Here is a 23,427-nt window from a genome sequence, read left to right as displayed (position 1 = left end):
GAGCTAAAAATACAGGAGATTCCTGGAAGTAAACTTGTTACGGGTTGCAAAAGATTTAAAAGTGAAGTACAGGTTTTTCTCCCAGCAGGACAACGACACTAAACATTCAGCCTGAGCTACAGTGACATGGTTTAGAACTAAGCATAATCATGTATCAGAATGACCTAGTCAAAGTGGAAACATAAAAGCAATCCAGCAGTATTGGCAACTACTAAAATATAGCTGTTTATAATGCTGAATACAAATAAAGAAATAAAACACTGTAGATGTTTATTTTCTACTTATTTAAAAACCGTGTATCCTTTAGTTCCACTTCTCAGATATGCACTACTTTTTTTCTGGTACATATGTAGTAGGCCTACATTAGATTTGGCTGTAAAAACATGACAAAATGTAAAAATGTGGAAAAAATTCAGGAGGTATCAAAACTTCTAACCAGGCCGGATAGATTGATCGTGTGTAAGACTCTCCGTTCTGCAAATGATCAATCTGGGTCTGCTCCCAGTGGGTCTGTTTGAGGAAAGGAGGGCCATTGGGCGAAGCAACACCTTGTGCCCGCCTATTAAATGTTGGTTTTAGTCAATCACAGTATCAAATTAAAACATAAGCAGCAGGTGTCATTAGAAACCACAAAAAGATGAAATTGTGGAGTCGGACAAAACAGATGCGACAGCAGCAGCTGCATGTGCGTCCTCCTGGGCTGCCATGTTTGTTTTGGTTCGGCTGAGGGCTCAGCTGCTCTTGCTTTCATTGCACCGGTATGTCCTGCCTTAAACGATAATATTGCAACCTGATTGGCCCGAAACGTTTTTGGGCCAGACACAAGCAGTTGAAGCCGGAGCGGAACAAGATGGATTCCCGTTGTGTTTGTGAACGCACCTGTATGAAGTTTACCTGTTAAATTCAATAGAAGTCCTGTAAATAGTTTGTATGGTTTATCTTTTATTTGTTTTCTTGAAATTCTATCCTCACCTGTCTTTCAGGCCTACGTTAACATGGCCCTCTTTGAGAACTTTACCTACGCTGGAATAGATGCCACCGCAGAGGAGGCCTGACTACCAGCCCCCCCAGACCCTCGTAGACTGCGTAGCTCCAAGAGAAAGTGGAGCGGCAGGCCGCCACGTTACTGCCACCTTCCTGCCAGTCAACCACAGCACAGGAGGGCCGGGCGCTTCACTGCAACCACCCAGTTATAGATGGAGGACTGTGACAGGACACTTTATTGAGGTATCTGGAGCAGAAGGAGACGCGGATTATGACTGGACCTTCAGTGGAGAGTTGCAACTGCAGCAAACCTGGACGAAACCACCCTCTCTTTCAAAACATGTAAAAAAAAATTCCCAGTAAAAATCAACCAACACAACATTGTTCATCTTGTTTTTTATAAATGGCCTTTTCTCTGATCACCGAGGAAGGACCTGCAAACATGGAGCTATGTGATTTGCTGAAACACCTAAGGGTCTGTGGGGTGTCTTTGCTGGATTTTTGTTTTCGCTCATGTGAAGGAAGAGATCATTTCGATGGAGAAAACTTTAACGGACTTAGTTTGGATCTCAACTTTTATGGGAGTGAACTATGACAGATATTTGCCCTTTTAGCACTTACAGTAGCCTGATACTGTATGGGCCATGTGTCATAATTATTATCTCTGTACCGCGTGTCACTATCGCGTGAAAATAAGTACCGTTATTTGTATTTTGATATATTTGTAAGAATGTTTAAAAAGTATCAAAGCTATGTACTCGATTTAGCCAGAGTAGTAGAACAATTGATGTTCAGCCAACGTGGAAGATGTGTTGATATCATATGATCTGCACACCATAAAGCAACTTCCGCACTTATTAGCATCACTAGTAAAACATGTAAAAAGCCTTAAAATAAAAAGATCTTTTATTGCAGCGGCATAATAGAAATATCCTAAATTCCCATATTAGATAGTAATAGTTATTTTCTTTACATTATTGCTGCTATTATACTTAATGGCACACAAGAAAATAAATCTAACCACCATAGACAAGGAGCAGAAAGGATAAGGAAAGTAAAACTAAAACTAAAAAAAATCAAATCCTAAAGTTTGAGGACTGCAGCACAGAAGGGGATGGTCTAGTCACCAAATCTCTATAGCAACCATTAGATTATATTTACATGGTAATCAATAGTTTGGGACGAATGTTGGGGTAAAGACTTAAAAGATGACTAAAAACTTAGCTTTTTGGATAATAATGTTCTTAAAGGACCTGGGAACATGCTTCCTTTAGAACACCAGGAGATTTGTTATGGCCTCTATCAGGAAATGAAAATTGGATCACCACTGAGTCTTTCAGCAGAATCAAAAGTTTACTCCCAAATAGTAAATCAGACAGAAAATATACTGTATCTCCATCCATGCTCTCTCAGTCCTCAGATCTAAATGCTGCAGAAAATCTGTAGGGTTGAGGAGAACAGAGGCTGCTGGCTGAGCGTTACCGGGGAAGAGCAGCCGATGTCCTTTTGTTATCTGCAGGGGTGCCAGGAAGTTTGCAACGAGTGGTTTTGAGTGCGAGATCTGGCTAAAGCAATAACAGATTTATTTATCATCAGGCTTTTTACTGTTTTATGTGTGGAGGGTGCTGTGGGAGTTTTTGGTGGTCAGTTTGTATGCTGTATTGTTAAAATACATATATGTGTCCTGCCTTCTGCCATGGAATGTGGTCAGAATTACCTGTGGTGCATATTTAGTCTATCGGACGTTACCATCATAATTTACCTCTAACACTAGAGGCAACAATGGTAATGAGCAGAGCATCGCAGAATGTACATTGGAAGTGCTTATTCATTTTATAAAATAAAGGGTTCTTGTGGTGTCTGGACTCCTCAGCACAAGTACCTAATCATGTAAAATGATCTCGACTGTTTTCTGCGAGAATGTTGTCGACGTGGATTGTTTTTGCATTTTTTCTTCTGTCTGTTTACAAGTGGGCAGGGTAAATGCGAGAACACGGGTCCCAAGGAGTGCTCAGGAGTTCTGCTCTGCAGTCTTGGTTAAGTCAATCACACAATTAAGACTTTGTCATGAGATATCCCTATTGAAGAGCAAAAGTAGTGGTTTGGCACAACCAGCTTCTTTATATGGTATGCTTGAAATGCAACAGGAAAAAAAACACGTAAAAAAAAAAAAAAAAAAAAAGAAGTACTACTGATCTGTCCAGCTGCACTGGGCTGATCTGTCACTGGGTTTCCTCCACAAACCAACCGTATTCACAGAGCTGTCTGTCAAACATGGTTTCTGCGGGCGAGCTTCCTGAGGAATTTCTAACAAGTGAAGAAAACAGCAGCGGCCCTAGGTGTATTTTTAGTCCACGTCATTCAAAAATCTACGCTATGGAGCTTGTAGTCGTTTTGGGTGAACTACTGACCTTGCTGATGTGAACTAGATGAAGATGGGGTTTTTTTGCCAGCAAGTTAGAGTATAATCTAAGTGGAAATTATGGGTTTCATCGCATCTTCAATCTGGATGGCATCTCAGACAAGACAGATATCAGATCAGATGTATTACTCTTCAAACTTACTATTCAGCTGTAAATCTTTTTCATAAAACTATCATTAAGCTCCGTCTCCATCCATCCATTGTCTCACACGTCGCGAGGGGTGCTGGTGCCTATCTCCAGCTGTCAAGGCGCGAGAGGCGGGGTACACCCATCGCATGGCACACACTCACACCTAAGGAGAATTTAGAGAGGCCAAATAAACCAACAGTTATGTTTTTTGGACTGTGGGAGGAAACCGGAGTACCCGGAGAGAACCCACGCATGCACAGGGAGAACATGCAAACACCATGCAGAAAGAAGCAGGGCAAGGGTAGGACTCAAACTCAGGACCTTCTTGCTATAGGTGTAAGCTTAACCCTATAGGTGTAAGCTTAACTTAAAAAAAAAAAAAATTGTTTTGAGAGTAGATTCAGTTTGTGGTAAATGCTCACCTCTTTTTTCTTGCACCAGCCATTGTGGTTTTGGTATACAGAGGTTTCATTATAAACATCAGTGAATAGTGTGAGAAAGTCCTCTCATAAGTTATGTTTTGACCTCTGATAGTATTTAACGCAAACACACACCTTCCAGTTCATAATGATTTCATTCTATACTATTCAAATATAGCATTTTTCTTTATTTTTGCATCAAAATCACAGCATGAAAATGTTTCCTGGAATGCTTCAATGAACCATTTAAATTTGGTGTGATTTACCTTCTGAAGGTATTGCTGAAAACATCACACCATCTTGTTGAATCATCGGTGAATTTAAGGATATTTAGGCAATCTAAACCTTATTCTCTGAAAGACAGACAAGCAATGGTTTATTTAAACAACAACCGCCTCACTTTAGAACTGTGCTAAAAATAAAGTAGCCTATATCTTTTTAAGAAATAGCTTAGCTATATGATTTTAAATTAATCTGAATAATTGAGGTGAGAATGCAGGTAATAAATGGCATCAAGCCAGATAAAAAATAACTTTGGTTTGAGTTTATTTTAGAATATAAACTCATATAACACTGACCAATGATTATGAATTGAGGTTATCAGCCGTTTTCTAACACAGATGAAAACACAGCGATTGAAAGGAGCAGATGTAAAGGATCTGGATAATTCATACCCGACAGTGAGTCTGACATGTATTAGGGCCCAAGAACTTTTACTGCTTTATGAGGAATTTATTAAATTAATCCTCTTAGAGTCATTGAGCCAGATCAGTGGTTAAAAAGGTACAAGGGCAAATTTTGCTGCTTTAAAATCAATATTGGGCTAGTTAGAGAACAGCATTATGACAAACTGCCTCTGAATTCCATATAAACATGCAACCCCAATTCCAATGAAGCTCAGGCATTGAGTAAAACCTGAATAAAAACAGAATACAATGATTCACAAACCTTTTTCAATCCAATTCAACTGAATACACTATAGACACAAAATATATCCTGTTGAAACTGATAAACTTTTTTTTTGCAAATATTCACACATTTCGAATTTGTTGACCGCAACACGTTCCCAAAAAGCTGACTGGGGCATATTTACCACTGTGTTTCATCATTTTTTCCTTTTAACAACACTCAGTAGATGTTTGGTAACTGAGGACACAAATCATTCATGTTTTCTAGGAGAAATTCTTCCCCAGTCTTGATTGATGCACAATTTTGTTGCTCAACAGTCTGCGGTCTCCGTTGTTGTAGTTTGCACTTCATAATGCAAAACACATTTTTAGTGGGAGGGATGTCTGGACTGCAGACAGGCCGGTCTTTAACCAGCACTCTCACTACAAAGCCACACTGTTGTAACATGTGCAGAATGTGGCTTTGCATTGTCACACACACAAGCCGGGTCGTCCCTGAAAAAGACTTAGGTCAAGTAAGGTGCTTAAAGTCATTCTGCTCAAGTTAATCTTGGGCTTGTATATATGCTACAAGAGCATATCAAACTGTTTTCTTCTTCTGGTCTCCAGCTCCTCTTTATGCTCCTGCTTAGTAGCTACAACAAGCTGCAGCTGAGGATCCACACATTATAGATTACTTGATAGGACATCAAGTTACTACAGCAGGACACACAGGCGCCATAGCTATGCATTGAGTTAATCTGAGCTGAAACAGTGCCAGAAGTACATAAAACGGGTTCTTTTAAAAGGCCAATGCAATTTTAAAATTACAAAGATACATTGCTTTAACATTACATTCAAGTTTGACTTGAATGTAATTGAAATCTAATGGACACATAATGTAATTTGTGAAAATTTCTAGTAAAAATAAGTGATGTACACAGGTATACGATGAAATGTAGTGCAGTGATTACTAAAACTGTCATGAACTGAGACTAAGGACCCAGTATTCAGTCAAACAATGAAGTTTATGATTTAAGACAGTTTATTTAAGAACAGGCTGTGGGTAGGAACCGGGATAACAGGCAGGCAGTATGATGAGCAGGGTAAGCCAGAGCAGAATCCGGGTGCCGAGTCGGGAAACAGATCCAAGTTCGTTAAAGGGCAGGCTTAGTAAACAGACAGGGGTCAGGCAAGCTCAGAAAGTCCAAAAACAGAACCGGATCGGGCAGTCAGAACAGGTGGGGATCAGGCAAAAATAGGCAGGTAGTCAGAACGAGCAAGGGTCAAGCAAAACAGGCGGACAGTGCAATCAAGCAGGAAAAATAGGTAATACAGGTGTCAGGCTGGCTCAGAATATCCGGAGGCAAAATTGGGTCAGATCAACAGGTAAATACAGAAACAAGAACGCTGGATAAGACTCACCGAAAGGCTCGTAATAATCAGGCACCAAACAGAGGAGTGAGGCAGGTATAAATAGAGGAGTACACAGGTGACCGGAGTGAAAACTAATTACAGGTGACAGGTGAGACTGATCAGAGTTAGGGTGGTGGCTAGGGACGTAACAGACTAGGGCTGGGGACAAGAGAAAGCACAGTGCAAAACAGAATCAAAACAAAACCCAAACTGTGACAAAAATGGAACATTTTAACTTGTTAAATAAAGTTTAAAGGTATAGCTGACAGACTTCTTTTGGTTTCAAGTTCATTAGGAGGATCGTCTTATCTATTGGTTGTCCCACATGCTAGTTGTTGGGACGTGCTCGCCTAATGCCATTGTGCGTGCACATTCTATCCAGTGAGCATGGCGTTTCAGCCGTTCATTGTAGCTCCGCTGCTCTCACCGTCTACTTTGAAAATTGCTGAGAGACAAGAAGCAAACCGTCTTACAAGTTTTACAGAAATAGACCACAGTGTGTTTGGGAGATTTTTTCACCCGATCCCCCTGAGGAGCGGAAAAGCAGCTAGGATGGTCTTGCACGTGCACATTTATTCAAAAAGTGACTTGGCCGTTTCTCAGCTACATTTATGGAAATTTGTCCTATATACCTTTATACCGTTTATAAGGGTACACAGAATCTGGTCATTTCCTCATTGAATAAATATGTTTTAAAGCAGTTGTGCTGGATAGGCTATGCCAGCATTTTGACTTAATGACACTGGTGTTTGTCTTACTTCCTCTATTACGAGCAAATATAATTTTACAGCTGATAATTTTTATTTTTAATCCTCTCCGGTTCTCCTTTCTCCTTCTGCTGTCTCTCTGTGTGTCTCTATTGCTTTGAGCAAACAAAAAAGCTGGAGAGGATTGTTTGTTTTCACAGAAAAATATAGCAAAAACTCATCTGAGGTGGTTCTCGTGAAAGCAATATTGTATATAGTCCCATTAGGTGGGTGTAATGTTCCACTCTAATTTTAGATAATAAAACCAGAAAGTATTTGCATAGCATGGCATGCCTTAAAAAAACTCTGGGTTTTAGTTGGGCATTCTTTAACTGATTCAGCACACACTTTTTAAATGACAATAAGAATATTTGTCAAAACTATTGACACATTGTTACGTTCAAAATGATTCACATCCTGGCAGGTTTAGTCCCAAGTCTAAACTAGAGAACATGTGGAGGGAGAGTAGACATTAGGATGAATTAAAATATTTAGCATATCTAAACCTGCTATGAATAATTGAGACTTGTCGGTAGATGTGAGAAATAAAACCAAGTTTGCTGTGCTGCTGCTGTGCAGTAGGTCAGGATGTGGTTAATCAGCAAACACATGATTTTCTCTTTGGGTAACTTTCTTCATGCTTTTTCAGAATGGCACAACTCTGTTTCAGGATTACTGTACTTTACATTATCTTGAGCGTTGGCAAATGCTGAGTTCTGAATCAGTTTCTAATCTTTTGATAAATATGGCTGAAGAAAAAAAGTTGTGTTTTTTTGTATAACAATCTCAGCTGGAGGAAGTCAGGACAGCTCTACTCTGCAGCTAAAACTGTCATTTGCTATACTCTTGTGTCCCAGAAATATGGAAATACGATGTGCGATTCTCCTCCCAATCGCCTTTTTTGGTGCAGGCTTCCACCGTAGATAAAGCCCACTTCCTGGTTTAGGCTCAGCTTTTTGGTTGGACCCCTACGCACTTGTTCAACCCCACCTACACACACCCACTCAAAACGACACCTAGCAGAAAAAAAAAGAAAAAAAATCACCCAAACATGAGCTGAGCTTAAATCAGCGACTGACTGCACAACACCTACATTAATGATGACTTTTTTTTGCATTTGGAAGCTGTTTCATGCTATCCTGTGGATTCAACTTGAATTGATGCCTGCGATAGACAGCAATGCTGGACTAAACAATATTGTGTCAAAGCAAGGTAGGTTCACACTTCTTTAAATGTTCTGGGGAAGCTTAATTAATATTCAGCCCCATTTTTTCTGTTGTGGGAAATGTTCCTTGAATACTAAACTACTAAGATACCAAAATCTTTAACTTCTCCAGTTGAATTTTGTTTACTTTGTTTAAGATGCTGTGAGCATTAATATTCTTAATACATCCTTTACGTTTTTGCTTATGGCAAAGTCATGTTTGCAAGAATAAGATAACATCTTGCGGGTGATAGAGGTTTGCAGAAGGTGCAAAAATAACAAACAAACATCTGAACAAGATAAGATTACATGGAAACATCAAAGAAAACGACACGTATGGCTTAGGGGAGCATTTGCTCTTCTGATAAGCACCCAGGATGTGGAAAGCCTTAAAATTAATTATGTTTTCAGTACCATCACCTCACAATGGAAATTATAGGTGAAAGAATATAGTTTTATTTATGGAGGGACAAAAAAATTACAACAATAGAAAACAACAAAATCACTTGCTCCACGCTGATTGTTACCTGAAGCAGTTTTGCGTACACGTCAGTAGATTGAATGTGTGGAAAACTCCTTCACGCTTACTCTAGAAACCTGGCAAGGTGTCATGAATGTTTTAAAATACCACATCAAAAATCTGCTCACCTCTTTCAGGGAATGGAAAATGGGGTAAGACTGAGGATATCAACGGTATAATTATCTAAAGGTTTGGCTAAATCATGAAGGAGTGAGATCAGGGCACTTTCATCCAGGGAAGGCTGCAAGTATCTAATTTATATTGTATAGACTATCACTCTGGGGGGCTGAAAAAGAACCATAGACCCAGAATGCTCCCCAGGCGCCACACTGTGGCAGCCCGCTGCCCCCTGATGAATGGTTAAAATGCAGAGGACAAAGTTCATGCATGAATTTTGCAGTGACAAATAAAGATGAATATATTTTTTTTTAAAAATCAGCCCAGAAGTGGTTGAGCACACACGAATGTCGATCTTCTTCTATAGCTAATGTCCCATGCCATCTGAGTCCCAAGACCTGTAAATCCATCAGAAACTGTGTGGGGTGAGCCCAAGAGAAGTGAGCATAAAAGAGGACTCAGACTGTGTAAAAAAGGAATGGTCAAATATCACTTTCTTTGAATGCACCTTGTCAAATGTTATCGATGTTGTCCCAATCAGTGTGACACCAGTTTTTGTATTTATTTGGAAGAAAATATTTTGAATGTAACCTCAATTACCCACTGAATTTATTTAAATGATGTGTTTCTCTCATTTAGTTACTGTGAGATTAAATGATGAATTTATCTGAAGGATCGACACAACTTTACCAAGGGTACCAATGTGCTTTTGAGGCTTTTATCATAACTACAAAACATTTTGTCCTAAAATTAAAGACAAACAATCTTCTTGGTCCTTTGATGACAATGTTCTATTCTCATGTCTTTTATTTGTGTAAGTTGTGTTTTTATTTCTCGTCTAGACATTTTGCTCATAAGCGATGATGAAAAGCCAAACTGTTTCACTCGCACAAGACGGGATTTCACCTGCTTCTTTGAGACCCCAGACAACAGGACACGTGACTTTCACTATACAATTAACAGGTATGTTTTTTGACAGCACGTTTATATATATATATATATATATATATATGGAGTTCATCTTGCAATTGGTGGGTTGCCGGTTCGATCCCCTGCACTGACTGTCTCTGTCGTTGTGTCCTTGGGCAAGACACTTCACCCGCATTGCCTGCTGGTGGTGGTCAGAGGGCCCGGTGGCGCCGGTGCATGGCAGCCTCGCCTCTGTCAGTCTGCCCCAGGGCAGCTGTAGCTACTAACATAGCTCACCACCGTCAGGGTGTGAATGTGTGTGTGAATGGGTGAATGACTGAACTGTAGTGTGAAGCGCTTTAGAGGTCGTCAAGACTAGTTAAAGCGCTATACAAGTACAAGCCATTTACCATATATATGAATTTAGATCAAGGGAAAGCCATGTGTTGCAATGTAAGCAGTTCTGAGGCATAGTGGAGTTTATAGATTTAATTCCAAGTAACAAAGTATTCAGGAATGATTTTAAAATAGCAATAGGTGCCACAGATCAACCATGCAGGTTGCTGCAGGTTGAAAAAAGTATTCATTGTGGGAAAATGCGGAAATAGTTTAAAATATTCGCAGGAGGTTTACAGGCTAACTCCAGGGTTAGCCGGTGCACTTCTCTGACAAATAGCAAAAGAAAAAAAAAAACGGATGTGATATTTGGGATCGATTCTAGAGGCTTGTTAGCATGCTACTCATTAGTGTTGTTGACACTCTGATCTAATAAAAAAAAGGCTTATAAAAGGAACAGTGCAGCACAGTTCAGGTTCCTATTTTCTATGAAAATACTTGTTAGACTGAGAGTGGAGATGTTTGGCAAATACACACAGACACTCTGATATTTCATAAATCAATCACTAATGAAAGTGGAGTATTTTGGTGATGTAGTATGGACATAGGCTCCTACAGCTCTATTTGTTTAGTTTCGGTGCTGTGACTTGGTTTAGATAAAGAGATTTCATACTGCTTTTACCTTTAACATATCTGCTGTAAGAATGTTTTTTTTTTTTCTAATTCACATTAAATGTCTATTGTGTTTATTCCTTTATGTCTGAAGGAAAGAGAAAGAGTGTAAGATGTCCATCCATGGAACAGAAAATGGAACCTTTCTGCATGTCTGTTCGTTTCCCCCTGCGGATGTCACCCTTTACACTGAAACAAAAATCAAAGTAGTGGATTGCACCAATAATACCAATTTGTACGCTCGGACAGTCAACATGGAGGACCTCTGTAAGAAACTTGTTCCAACATTCTAAAATTTTTCTCAAAAACAAATAAACTAAAACAATGTGTTGTTAAGAATTGAAATGTCATGAGGTTCTAAACATTTACACCATATTCTCATAGGGTTTATGTGTTCAGTGCTAGGAAGATTCATAATCATAGGATTAAAGAGAGAATATACGGTTGTTACTTGTGTTTTAATATCTCTCATTTCCATTTTTTCCCCCTTGAATTTATATTTTTTCAGTCTTTATGAGAGCCTTTGATCCAAACTTCTCTGTTGGAGCTCATTCTAAAATCATAAACATGGAAAATTAAATTATTTGGGAAATTTCTGATCAGGCTTCAGGCTGCTAATAATGTTCCATCTTTGTATGTGCTTCTGCCCGTCTTCAGCTTTAGTTTAGTTTAGGCTGTGATGTGCCACAAATGAGCCAAATTTAATGTTCTGGTGTATTTTTGTCAGAAGAACAAGGCTGTGAGAATTCCCAGACAATTCTTTGTCACCAATGTAATCTCTTAGGAAATGTAGTGAGAAAGAGAATTTGTATCATCGTGATCGTTTGATCTGCAGGCCTGCTGGACCCGCCCTTCAATGTCTCTCTACAGCCAGGTGATAATGCGGGAGAACTCAAGGTTTCCATAGAAACAGCAAAGTTAAAATACATACCACGAAAGGAATATAGAATTCGCTACTCTTCCATGACCCATGGTGAAAAAACATTAGAGGTAATGTATGTCTTTAGTAGATTTGTTTACTGTTTGCTTGTTCAAACTGACTTTAAAGAGTCCCCAAACAATGCCGTGTAAAGGTATTTGCCCCATACAGATTTCTTCAGCTTTTGCTTTTTTTGTCAAAAAAAAAATAATTTTAAATCGTCACAAACATTTAAATTTCAGGCAAATGAGTACAAAATAAAGCACAGTTCGTGGAATCGTGATTTAACTGGGATTAATCCCCTTTTTGCGACATCACAGACCAGCCTGGTTACTGCGAGACCAGTAAACTCAAGAATAAAGCACTTAAACTGAACCGGTTTAGAAATATGTCTTCAAAAAGTTACACATCATGTCATCGAGAGGCAATCAACACTGCATCACAAGCAAAATTATTAGCATCTATAAAGTGGTAAATAGTCAGTGGCTTGGGGTCGTCCGGTCCGACGACCCCAAAGCGCTTTACCCTACAATCAGTCAGTCATTCACACACATATTCACACCCTGACGTGATCTATAAGTGTGTTAAGGCATAAAAAGCAATGTCTAAGGCAATGGAGTTCCAGAAAATCAACAGCTCTCAAGTGTTTTACATAAATTAAGGATACGTGGAACAGTAAAAAGCAGTCTCAGGATTGGACAGACAAACCAAAGCAAGCAAAAAAAAAAAATATTACCATGACTCATCTGGGACTCATATTAAAGCTAAAATCTTGATAAAAGACCCTCCAGTTAGAGAAAAATACTAAAACAGGATACATGCTTAAGGGGGCAAGTATGTTTCCCAGCACTGTAAGTAAGGCTAACGTACCTTCACCCATTAAAACTCATCTACATATTACTTAAGAAGCACAAAAATATGAAACCAAGTTAAGTATCATTTTAATGACAAAATATGAATACCTGTAAATTTTATTTTTGTTGAGCTACCTTAACCCTCCCTGACACATGGTGCTAGATAAATTGATAAATCATATTTTTGCCAAAAGCATGTAAGAACTTAATGCATTGCCCTGCCCCCTTTGCAGGTTCGACAAAGCAGAAACTTCTCGATGGTATTGGGAAAAAACGTCCTCTTGATCTCAGGGGTGAATATGCTCGGCAATTTAATCAAAGAAAAAAAGAGGAAGAGACACAACATCAGCCATTTTTTCTAGTTAATTCTAAGGTAATATTTCAAGGTAAACATCTTATTTTCAGGAAAGTAAGAAGCGCGATCAGCACCTTCCTGCGGACCTACTGGTACCAGGCGAGGAGGTTGTGGTCCAGGCTTCTGTAAAATGTGATAATTCCGCGAGAGCACATCCTGGATATTGGAGTGCCTGGTCAAAGCCCGCGAGAGCAATAGTTCCCGTATTTGCACGTAAGACTGATGAAAAACAGACTGCATGCCTGTCTATAGACACACACACAGACATTCTGGAAACAAACTGATAGCCATCCTTAAAAAATAACAACCTTTCTCTTTCAGATAATATCTCGCTGGCGTGCTTCACCTCGGACCTGCAAAACATTACCTGTCGTTGGAACAGCACCAAATATGGGGCAGAAAATGAATACAAGCTCTTCTACAACGCGAGTCCGAGGTACCAGCATAAAGCACATATCCTTACAGGCCCTGCATTTCATCACAGTGTTCATGTCCAAACTGTCAGTTTTATTTTCAATTCAGTGTAAATCAATTCATCTAGAGCAGGGGTGTCAAACTCATTTTGGTTTAGGGGCCGCATTCAGCTTAATCTGATCTCAAGAGTGCCACACGAGTTAATTCATTGCAAGATTAAATAGAACTAATAAATGTGGACTTGTTGTTGATTTTTGTATTAAATTAATTTCACTTTTACACAATATATTATGAATAACCTCAGCGTTTTTAAGAAAAGTATGTGCAATTTCAACAATACTTTTACTCAGTTAAACATTTATTTGTGCATTATGCAAAAGAACTGATCACAGTGATTGTACAATGTTGAAAAACATGTATTCACATTTTTTGGAACTTAAAAACACTGTCCTGCATGACAAAATACATCAAACAGATAAAAATTAAGAAATGATTTAAATTTTTTCACACCTGAATCTTAATCTGCTAATTAAAACACAGCGCCCCTCGTGGACAATATAGGAACTGTATATTTTCAATTAAACAAAGCACATGTTTTTTCAATAATTGTTTTATCATTCTCTTCCTTTTATCTCCTCTTTCTTTCACCTTTTGTTTTTTTTTCTTTATGTTCTTCCTTTCCTCTCCTACTATCCCATTGTAATGTCCAAATCATTGAGATATTCCCCGCATGAATCATAATAAAACTATTCACATTCATAAATCAAGCGGAGCACTATGGCAAAAGCAGTACTGCTCCACTTGTGAAAGTCAAATCTGATGAGCTCTTTGTAGCATCTTATTGCCACATTGCCAGACAGGACACTGGGGGGTGGGGGGGAAAACAAAAACTTTTTTTTCATAATGATAATGCATTTAGCCACAGGGCCGGACTAAATTGTTCGGCGAGCCAATTCACAGTAAATGGTGGCTAAATAGCAAACATAATCATCCTTTTAAGTGTCAAACATTGAAAGAAACATTCTTGTTTTGGTCTTAAACTACAATGAACCAACAGAATAAAGAGAAATGTAACAAGGGAGAGGAAAAAACTTATGTTTCTGTTATTTGTGAAAAAAAAGCAAATGGATCCAAGTTTTTCCAGCTCCAAAATATGCTTTAAGAAAGTTCTTCTCAAGCTTTTTAAAAGCACCACCACAGTAAAAACCACGTTTTCCAAGTACCACTGCCTTTCCTGGTGTCATAAGGCAGGGTTCCACGGGCTCGTAATGGCCGCGCACCGCACGACTCCGTTCACTTTACAGAGTTTGGTTGAGGCAGCAGCAGGACAGGACATGCAGTTTTACAGTTTGCTGTGGATTATCAAAAGGATGGCTTGAACGTTTCCAAATTCACTCCTAAGTTTACGTTTTCCCACCGGGATGTGAATTTTTGTTTTTAAGCTGCACCTCTCTTTTAAGCCGTTTTAAAACATTCCTTCGCAGTATAGAAAGATTGGGCCCAAGAGCCTCGACTTTCATCAATTAACAAAATGTAGGGAAGTAAGAGAAGAGAGATCCAAATCTTTTCAATGTTTGGTTTGAATCCCAGACACACTCGATTAGCTTGAGATCAGGGCCGAGTCATCACTTCCAGGACTTCCTGTTCTTCTTGACGTTGAAGATAGTTCTTAATGACCTTGGCTTCGTGCTTGGGGTCATTGTCAGAATAACTTTAGGACCAATCTTTAGTGTACCTGGGTCCCACTGATTTCTGTCAGTTGTGAGCTGATAGGACTGCTGGACATCACCCAGTTTCAAACTAAGTTTCCTCAACATTCCCTGTTTTGTGCTTCTTCACAAGAACTTGAAATTCACATCTTGAAACACCAGTGTGCTTCCAGTGTGTCCGGGAAAGCACTTACTGATGCAGTTTAACTACCTTGTGTCTCGTTGCTTTTGCTCAGTCATAGTGTATGACCTTCTGACCTGAAAGTGTCTTCCATAACCTGACCTTGGAAGCAGGGTTTAGCTGTTCCTTGCCCAGTTTTAAGCCTCCAGAAATAGTGTTTCTGTTTCTGTTAAGGACCGTGTTTCAGCCTACATGTGCCGTTGATGACCATTAGCACCTTTTTGGTATCAATCACACACCTGGCTACAATCCTACAGAATCCGTGATTTTTTACCGGAGTACCTGTAAAAATGTACGCAGGTTTGCATGAACAGGGAAGTGACACCAAACATCGAGGTGATTTAGATCTTTTCAGAAGAAAAAACAATAATTTGTACTTTTGAAAGCCACATGAAGTTTGGAGGTCTGTAGCAATTGACTCTGCAGAAAGTTGATGACCTCTGGCCACTATGTGCCTCTGCGTCCGTTGTTCCAGTTCCACAGACTTATTGTTGTTTCCAGTCACTTCCACTTTGTTATAATACCAAGGACTGTTGATTTTGGAATATTTAAGTGAGGAAATGTATGGACTTGTTACAAAGGTGGCATCCTATCAGAACCACACTGTACCTCATTGAGCTCCTGAAAGCGACCCATTCTTTCACAATTGTTTGTAGAAACAGTCTGCATACCTAGTCGTTTGATTTTATACACCTGTGGCCATAGAAGTAATTGAAACACCCAGTTACCATAGATAAATGAGCAAATACCTTTGGCTATACAATATGTTTACAAATATCTCGAGAGTGCACGTTTGTCTACATTTAACTCATAGTCAGACAGTGCGATGCACAAAATCATATAAACGTCCAAGTCCTCCATCTGTGTTGCCCTCAGCATGTACAATGCTGATATTTTTTTTATATTTGTGATAGAAAAAGAGTAAGCATGCATGGGAAGAATTGCATGGAGAATGCTTCCCCATAAAAACCGCACGGCAGCACGAGTTATATTTGCACAGTTCTGAATGAACTAAAAGACTGAACAATATATTCCAGAGACGAGACCAAAGTAGAGACATACGGCCATAATCTGCAGCCCAAACCAAACACATAATATAAGAGAAAAACCTCCTCAAAGCAACCTACGTAAAAGTATTGAATCATGGGTGGGAAATAGCTTTTTACAGCTTTTCTTTTTTAGCTTTACATCTGTTTAATAGATGATGGCAGTTTAAGTCTTGTGTAATTTTATGTATCTGAAGAAATAGTTGTAGAAAGTGTCAAAAACCACATCACTTTCAAAATGTCCTTAAGTGTAAAATTGTTCCTCTCAAAGAGTTACACTCCCCATTTTCTATGTCTGTGTGGAGTATGTTCATACTGTGTAGATATGGCATCCAGAAAACGTCATTTATATTTTATGCATATTTAAAAAAGCCTTCCAAGAATTTCTGGACAAAAAAAAAAGTTGTGATGTTCATGTTGTTTTTGTGCCATTTTAATGGACGACAATCCAATTCCTGCAGACAATCTCAGACCTGGACTGGGTGGATTAAATGTGAGGAAGATGGACACGTCCAGGATACATGTTCTTTTCGTGGAGATAGGTTTGGAAAAATAAAGGTCAAGCTCAACAGCACTGCAGCTGCTCTCAAACCCTCGTTCCTCAGTGACGAGTTCACACTCGAAAAGTCCAGTGAGTAATACTGGATTTTTCTTTGCTACAACATTTTAGATGTACTTTCTTTGTTTAGAACTTTAAACATTACAGTTGATGTTCTCACGGGAAGTTGGGTTGGGTTTAAGTTCAGTCCTTAGAGAAGAAAATATTCAAATTATTTCTATAAATTCATCAAATGTGTGCAGCTTTAGAGAAAATCTTAGAGGAACAATCCTATATGAAAGATTGTTTAAAGCCATGAAGGTGATCACAGTCCACAAATAAATTTAACAGGATCTGGATTTTTTTTTTTTTTTTTTTTTTGGTGTCCAATTTTTTTTATGACACTGAAAGAAGTAGAGCAATACAGAGCACATCCTGCATGAGAAAAAGGAAGACTTGTCATGATCTTGGGTGATTTTGTGTTTACAGTTAAAAGTGTCCCACCAAGTCATCTGAAAGGACGAGTGGAGAAGAAAAGGGTTTGCTTGGAGTGGGAAGCTCCTCTACCGTCTCTGTCGAGCCATCTGAAATACGAGGTTGACATTCAGATCAAAGGAGGTGAAAACTGGACGGTAAGTTACATTCACAACACCTGAAAAGTTCAACACTTAAAAGAAAACGTCACTATTACAATGAGAAGGTTTTAATAATAGTGGATATTTTTTATTTACATAAGAAGTATCACTAATTACTATTGCGATTAGACAGTAATTTAAAAGCAGAGTCATTGATTTTTCCGGAAACTTAAGTAAAAAACGCTTTTTGAATAACCGCGTATGTCCAAGACCGCCTTACCTGCTCTTCCGTTCCTCAGGAGGATCACGTGAAAGAATCTCCCAAATACAATGTTCTCTTATTTCTTTCTGCCGAGGCCTTCCTCTTCTTCTCATAAACCTGTAACACAGTTTGCTTCTTGCAACACTCAGCCATTTTCAGAGTATACAGTGAGAGCAGTGGAGCTACTATGAACGGCTGAGACCGAAGCTAACCGCTAAGCTAACCACTAAGCCAGGGGTGTCAAACTAATTTCTATATGGGGCCACTTTGGCATCATGAAGTCATTAAAAGGGCCGCTTGCATGTGTAGAGACGATACTTTTCATTTCATAATTTCATTCAAGTTCACACAGTAGTATAAAAAATGCACAGTAACATAAAAGTAGCACCCTTAGGCCCAGTTTATACAGTTTATGTGCAAAAAAAGTTGATATTGGGGAGAGTTACACTTACAGGAGGCACAGTTTTAGCCACTTTATACACTTTAAAAGGATATATGCCTTTTTTTTGGCTCTCAAGGGCCGGATAATTTACCTTGACGGGCCGGATTTGGCCCGCGGGCCTTGAGTTTGACACCTGTGCACTAAGCTAAACAGTAGAAGCTGAAACTAGCAAGGAACGAGAACGCACTTTGGTGTTATGTGAGCGCGTCAGAATGATTGGCATGTGGGACAACCGATAGATAAGGTGATACCCCCAGAACATGAAGGACCAAACCTCTGAAAAATCCCTGCCTTTCGGATCGAATGACAGGAATTGTCAGAGATTTTACAAGGCCTGCAGCTCTCACAGAGGTCTAATTTTTTTATTTTCATTTTTCCTACGTAAATATTGTATTGACTACTCTCAGGATGGAAGGACCATTTCAGCCAGTATAACAAAAAGTGTTTCTGAACAGGATTACCAACTATACCTTTAAGTGAGAAGCAAATCTTTCAAAACAAATTGCATATACGGAGACAAAAGGAAACAAAAAACAGTACAGAATTTTTTACCTGGCCGACCAGATTGATAATGTGTCGCACTCAACATTCTGCACAATATCAGTGTGGGACTGCTCCTATAGATTCTGTTTGGGGAAAGGAGGGACATTCAGCAGAACTCTCCAAGCTGAATGGTTGAAGCGACACTTAGTGCCCGCCTACCTAAGATTGATTTTAGCCCATCATGATATCAAATGAAAACGTTGTGAGCAGCAGGCACCATGACACAACAAGTTAAGCTTGTCAACGCCTTTCTTGCTGACTTCTTTCAAAGATGAAATTGTGGATTCTTACAAAACAAATGTGATAGCAGCAGCTAGTGCCTCCTCCTGCGCTGCCATGTTTATTTTGGTTAGGCTGTGGGCTCGTCAGCTCTTGATTTCACCGCACCAGTAAGTCCCACCTCAAACCACAATACTGCAACTTGATTGGCCCAAACCGTTTTTGGCTCAGACACAAAGGGTTAAAGCCGGAGGAGTACAAGATGGATTCTCGTGTGTTTGTGAACGCACAAACAATTTATCTTGCAGGCAAGGTTACAGAATTTCAGACCTTGTCCAGATGGTTGTTAGGATTTAATTTAATGTTAGCTGTATAAGTATGGCTCAATACAAGTCTTGGGAGTCCAAAACAATAAAAGCAAAACAAAAAATGCTATATGTTATTATTTTTTAATCTGTTTATCTATGAATTGCAATAACTTCAGGCATGATTATCGATAGAATAAATACATTTGTGCAGTACCAGTAAAGCATTGAGAACTGAGCATTAATAGCTTTACTTGATACTAATATCTTAGTTCTGCCTCTATACTCCATTCTGGTTTTTCCTAGTTTTCTATTTTAAAAGCCTTAAATTTATAAGGAAGATATACTATCTGTTTGTGACAAACTACCTGTAGTCAACGTTAGCCTCAATCCAGCCCTGTTGTTTTTTTATCTTACCACGAGATAGCGCTAAAGTCTCAGAATCAGTATCTCTGTCATACTATGAAACTGCAAAGAATTCAATTTAAAACTATTTTCCTAAAAGAAAGCATAAACAAATGTGAAAACCAGAAGAATAACGATTTATTTCTGCCCACAGAAAACAAAATTGGCAAACCCTAGCATGTGTGAAGAACTTCCATCAGGCTGCGAGTTCAGCGTTAAGATTAGAGCGAAACCGGATGGATCGACTTATTCAGGATACTGGAGCGACTGGTCGGATGTCTTCTCAGGTGTCACCCCAAAGGACACAGGTACAACTGAAATTATACATAAAAATTTGTTCCCAACTAAAACACTGTTTAAAATAACACAGTTTCATGAAATACAGGGGTACCGCCACACATGTAACTGCAGGAGTTTATTGAATCTGTTCAGTTCTGAATAAATACACAAATGAAAAGATAGTTCTAAATGTGTAATGCTTACTTTACTCCTACTGTTTCTAGACACGTTGGTTATTATGTGGATCTGTGTCTCCATGGCAGTCATAGTTGTCAGCTTCGTCGCAGCCTTTTTCCTTCACTACAGGTATGTTTGTTTTCAACTGGTTCTTTTTTTTTCGTTGTTCTAAAAGCAATTCCAAACTAGTCATTCAACCTGTTTTTCTTTTTACAAATAATGATCTTCAGCCGTTGTATTTTTTTCTGACATGTCTGCAACATTGTACGTCATAGAAAAAGTCATTGAAAAAAAATTATAGACACTATCCTTATGAACGAATTTAACTACAGTGATAATATTTATTTTTGTGGTTTTTTTTAGGAAGCTTGAGCAGTATTTTTGGCCACCTGTCCCCAACCTTGAAAAAGTTCTTCAGGGTTTTCTGATGGACATCAACCAGCAGAAATGGGTAAATTGCTGGTGAAGATTCTCAGTCATCCAGGTCATGGTAATTCCAAAGAAGTTAAAAAACACAACAACTGGACTTTTTTTTTTTTTTTTTTTTCGAAGTTTGCAGACGTTTCGCTTCCTATCCAGAAGGCTTTCTCAATTCAAAGCTTGCAACTCCACACTACTCCAGACATTTTGAATTGAGAAAGCTTTCTGGATAGGAAGCGTAACGTCTTCAAACTTTGAAGAAAAGTCCAGTTGTTTTGTTTTTTAACTTTTTTGAAATGGGTAAATTAATTAGAAACATAGTTTTAAATAGCCATTTAACAAAACATAAAAAAAGTTATTTCCCATAACTGGTAAGTTGTGGGAAATTAATTAAAATTCATTCATAGATGATAGGTTTCAGAAGGTTTTTGGTAAGTTCTGGAAAGTAACATTTATGTTCCTAAAACCATTATCTGGTAATTTTCATAAATATTTGCTAGTTAGTTCCATAATAATTCCAGGAAAGAACCTGGGAAATTTAGAAAAAGAAAAACAGATAACAAACATTTGCTACAAACATTTCTATACTTGATTAAAACATACTGGCATTTTTTGTATATATCAAATGCAAACAGAATTTATCTAAAGCTGAACAACCAAGTAGATTACAGCTCTCACCAGATACCTAAAATGAGTTACTGTACCCACATTACAGAGTCCTCCAGTCACAGCAAAGCAGAGCTTTGAAGAAACAACTTCCTCTGTGTTGGACGTCATTTCCAATGACATTCCAGTACTGGACAAACCTTCCGAAGAATCCGTCAACCTTCTCTCATCCAATGGAAGCTTTTCCTCCAAAGAACCGGCAGATGAAAGTTCTGGGAGCGAAGTCCTGAGAGATTATGTCACTCTAAATAAGGATCTGACCATTGTCTGTCTTAAAGAAAACTGTTATGTTTATGAGGAGTTTAAAGATGGAGAAGATCCTGAGACAGGAAATAAGCTCCTTAAAACATGTTCCTGTCTTAAGCCTTGCTCATGCAGTAACTATTTTAACCGTTCTTACCTACTTTTGGCCCAGTCTACAGATGGCTTTACTGACAATATCAGTGTTGGACAGCATGTCAGGAACCCCTACACCAACGTTCCCCTTTTGGGAACCACGTAACCTCTGTAACAACACAAGGGCTAAAATACAACATGCAGCGACAGTTTTTAAATGCTTTAGTTAACATTAAGCTCAGTTATTAGCAATTCATTTTGTGCTCTTTGTAAGAAACAATAGAGTTGTAATACTTTTTAAGTATTTGTGATAGTGTTGTAATCGAGTTTAAAACGAAAGTTCAAGCTGGAAGACTCACCTCTGAGCACCTGCATCCACTGATCGCCTCCTCAAGGGTCCGCGCCCCAGCTAATCTGTGTCGAGTCCTTATTCTTTCATCCCACAGGACCCTGCTTAACAGCTGCTCCACCCATGGATTCTCCTGCTCTTCAACTGAGCTTAGACCCTCCTCCACCCCATCTCCTCCTCCGCAATCTCAAACTTCACCTGACTACTTCTCCCCTATGGCCTCCACCACCCCGGGGGGGAAGACTTCACTAATCCTAATCCTAAAATGAACATCCAAGATCATAGACATTCGCAGCTTTGACGTCTTCTGCTGGGGTCCTAGCATCAAAGAACTTTTTATTTTTTTTTTGTCAAATATCTCTAATTGCCTCTTTTCTTTCTCTCCAAATCGAAATATACTTATATTACAATGAATGGGTATTTTTAAAGTTAATGAAAAAGCTGAAGCATGTGTATCACTGATGTTTCTTTTTTTTCATGTTTTTTTCCCTTTTATGTATTACAAAGCTTGTATACTACACAAAAAACATGTGTTTTTATGTATAATACATTTGAAATTTCTGATAAAAAAAATCAGGATTCATGAATATAGCATATTGTATTATCGTATGTATGTAAATAGACCGGAGTCTTTTTTATTTTCTATTCTGGACGTTTCTTTAGAGATAATTTAGATTACCTTTTTTTCTTCTTCTTTTCATTGCTTGTCGTTGTGTATAACTGTCTGTGTGTTTGCCACTGTCACACGGAATATTCCCATTGCGGGACAGTAATGGAATTCCTATTCTTATGTTGCAGTACGGAAAACCCTTAAAAGGTATATCATTTGAATGAAGTATTAACCAGAATTGGAGACAGATAGAAAATTAAAACAGAAATGATATATAGGAAATTCTTTAAAATTCCAAACTTTATTAAATATCCTATTATGTAAGCGTTCCATCCATCAATCCATTAAGCCATCAATTTTTGGATGTTTAAAATAAGAATTTTAATCACTGTAGAATTTTTTTTTTTCCTTTTTGTTGTAAATAATAATAATAATAATAAAACAAATTCAGAAATCGGGTCTGGAAAAAGCTTGGATATGTCATACTTGATTGAAACCAGTAGGTGGCAGCAAACACCAACCTGCTGATGTATGTTTCTACAATGAGGGACTTCGAGGTAACTCCAGCTGACTCTGAACCAAAAACACAAATTCACAGTTTCCCAGGCCTTATGATCTTATCCATAATGGTTTAAGATGTAGATAGATTCATACTTTTTTTTGTCCCCACGGGAAGATGATGAGGATAAGGATTAAGATGCCATTATCAGGTTTACAGTGATTTTCACTCAAAAGATGAATAAATGACCCACAACACAGACGAATGCTAATGTTAATTTATTAATAAAACTGGAGAAAAAGGCTCAAGTAAAGAGGGGTCCAACAGTTTGAAATAAAACCAAAACACCTGAGATGAAACAATAACACACTGGAACTGGATGAGGACATGCATGAAATGGCGTAAACCCTACAGGTTTAATGTTTCAACAGCTATAAGAAAGTTTATCTGAACCCAAACTTAAGAGAATCAAGCAAGATAACTACATCTGAATTTGTTTGCATAACAGTCTTGTGTATGGCGGATCATCATATTGCAGCTAAAGCAGTAGACTAAAAACTTA

At 38.5% G+C, this 23,427-nt stretch overlaps 2 protein-coding genes across 3 annotated transcripts in view; both read left to right on the top strand.

The window, feature by feature from the left end:
* The window catches only part of tie1 (tyrosine kinase with immunoglobulin-like and EGF-like domains 1), a 29,834-nt gene extending 26,953 nt beyond the window's left edge, over window positions 1–2,881 (top strand). The window contains exon 24 of the mRNA XM_012878031.3: window positions 984–2,881. Within this exon, the coding sequence (XP_012733485.2) occupies window positions 984–1,055 (72 nt within the window). The 3' untranslated portion in view covers window positions 1,056–2,881. The remainder of the gene's footprint in view (window positions 1–983) is intronic.
* A 5,025-nt stretch (window positions 2,882–7,906) lies between these two features.
* mpl (MPL proto-oncogene, thrombopoietin receptor) lies at window positions 7,907–23,295 on the top strand. 2 transcript variants are annotated; one of them, XM_036140884.1, is made up of 13 exons: window positions 7,907–8,216; window positions 9,688–9,808; window positions 10,857–11,029; window positions 11,598–11,752; window positions 12,769–12,828; window positions 12,941–13,103; window positions 13,212–13,326; window positions 16,702–16,871; window positions 17,268–17,410; window positions 19,684–19,837; window positions 20,033–20,114; window positions 20,349–20,436; window positions 21,121–23,295. In XM_036140884.1, exons 1-13 carry the CDS (start codon window positions 8,102–8,104, stop codon window positions 21,571–21,573), a joined length of 1,992 nt encoding a protein of 663 aa, XP_035996777.1. In that variant the 5' UTR covers window positions 7,907–8,101; the 3' UTR covers window positions 21,574–23,295. The 2 variants fall into 2 exon arrangements, with proteins under 2 accessions (XP_035996777.1, XP_035996778.1); XM_036140885.1 differs by lacking the exon at window positions 10,857–11,029 and having other exon boundaries at window positions 8,131–8,216.
* Window positions 23,296–23,427: the final 132 nt, after the last annotated feature.

Source organism: Fundulus heteroclitus, chromosome 9 (genome assembly GCF_011125445.2).
Source record: "Fundulus heteroclitus isolate FHET01 chromosome 9, MU-UCD_Fhet_4.1, whole genome shotgun sequence".
NCBI classification, from domain to species: domain Eukaryota; kingdom Metazoa; phylum Chordata; class Actinopteri; order Cyprinodontiformes; family Fundulidae; genus Fundulus; species Fundulus heteroclitus.
Note: the sequence above shows the minus strand (reverse complement) of the source record. Positions and strands in the feature narration are given on the sequence as shown.

Coding starts and splice junctions, on each gene's coding strand:
- mpl (XM_036140884.1), top strand. CDS start 8,102: ATGATGACTTTTTTTTGCATTTGGAAGCTGTTTCATGCTATCCTGTGG. Junction 12,829..12,940: donor ACGTCCTCTTGATCTCAGGG/GTGAATATGCTC, acceptor TCTTATTTTCAG/GAAAGTAAGAAGCGCGATCA. Junction 13,104..13,211: donor AATAGTTCCCGTATTTGCAC/GTAAGACTGATG, acceptor TTTCTCTTTCAG/ATAATATCTCGCTGGCGTGC.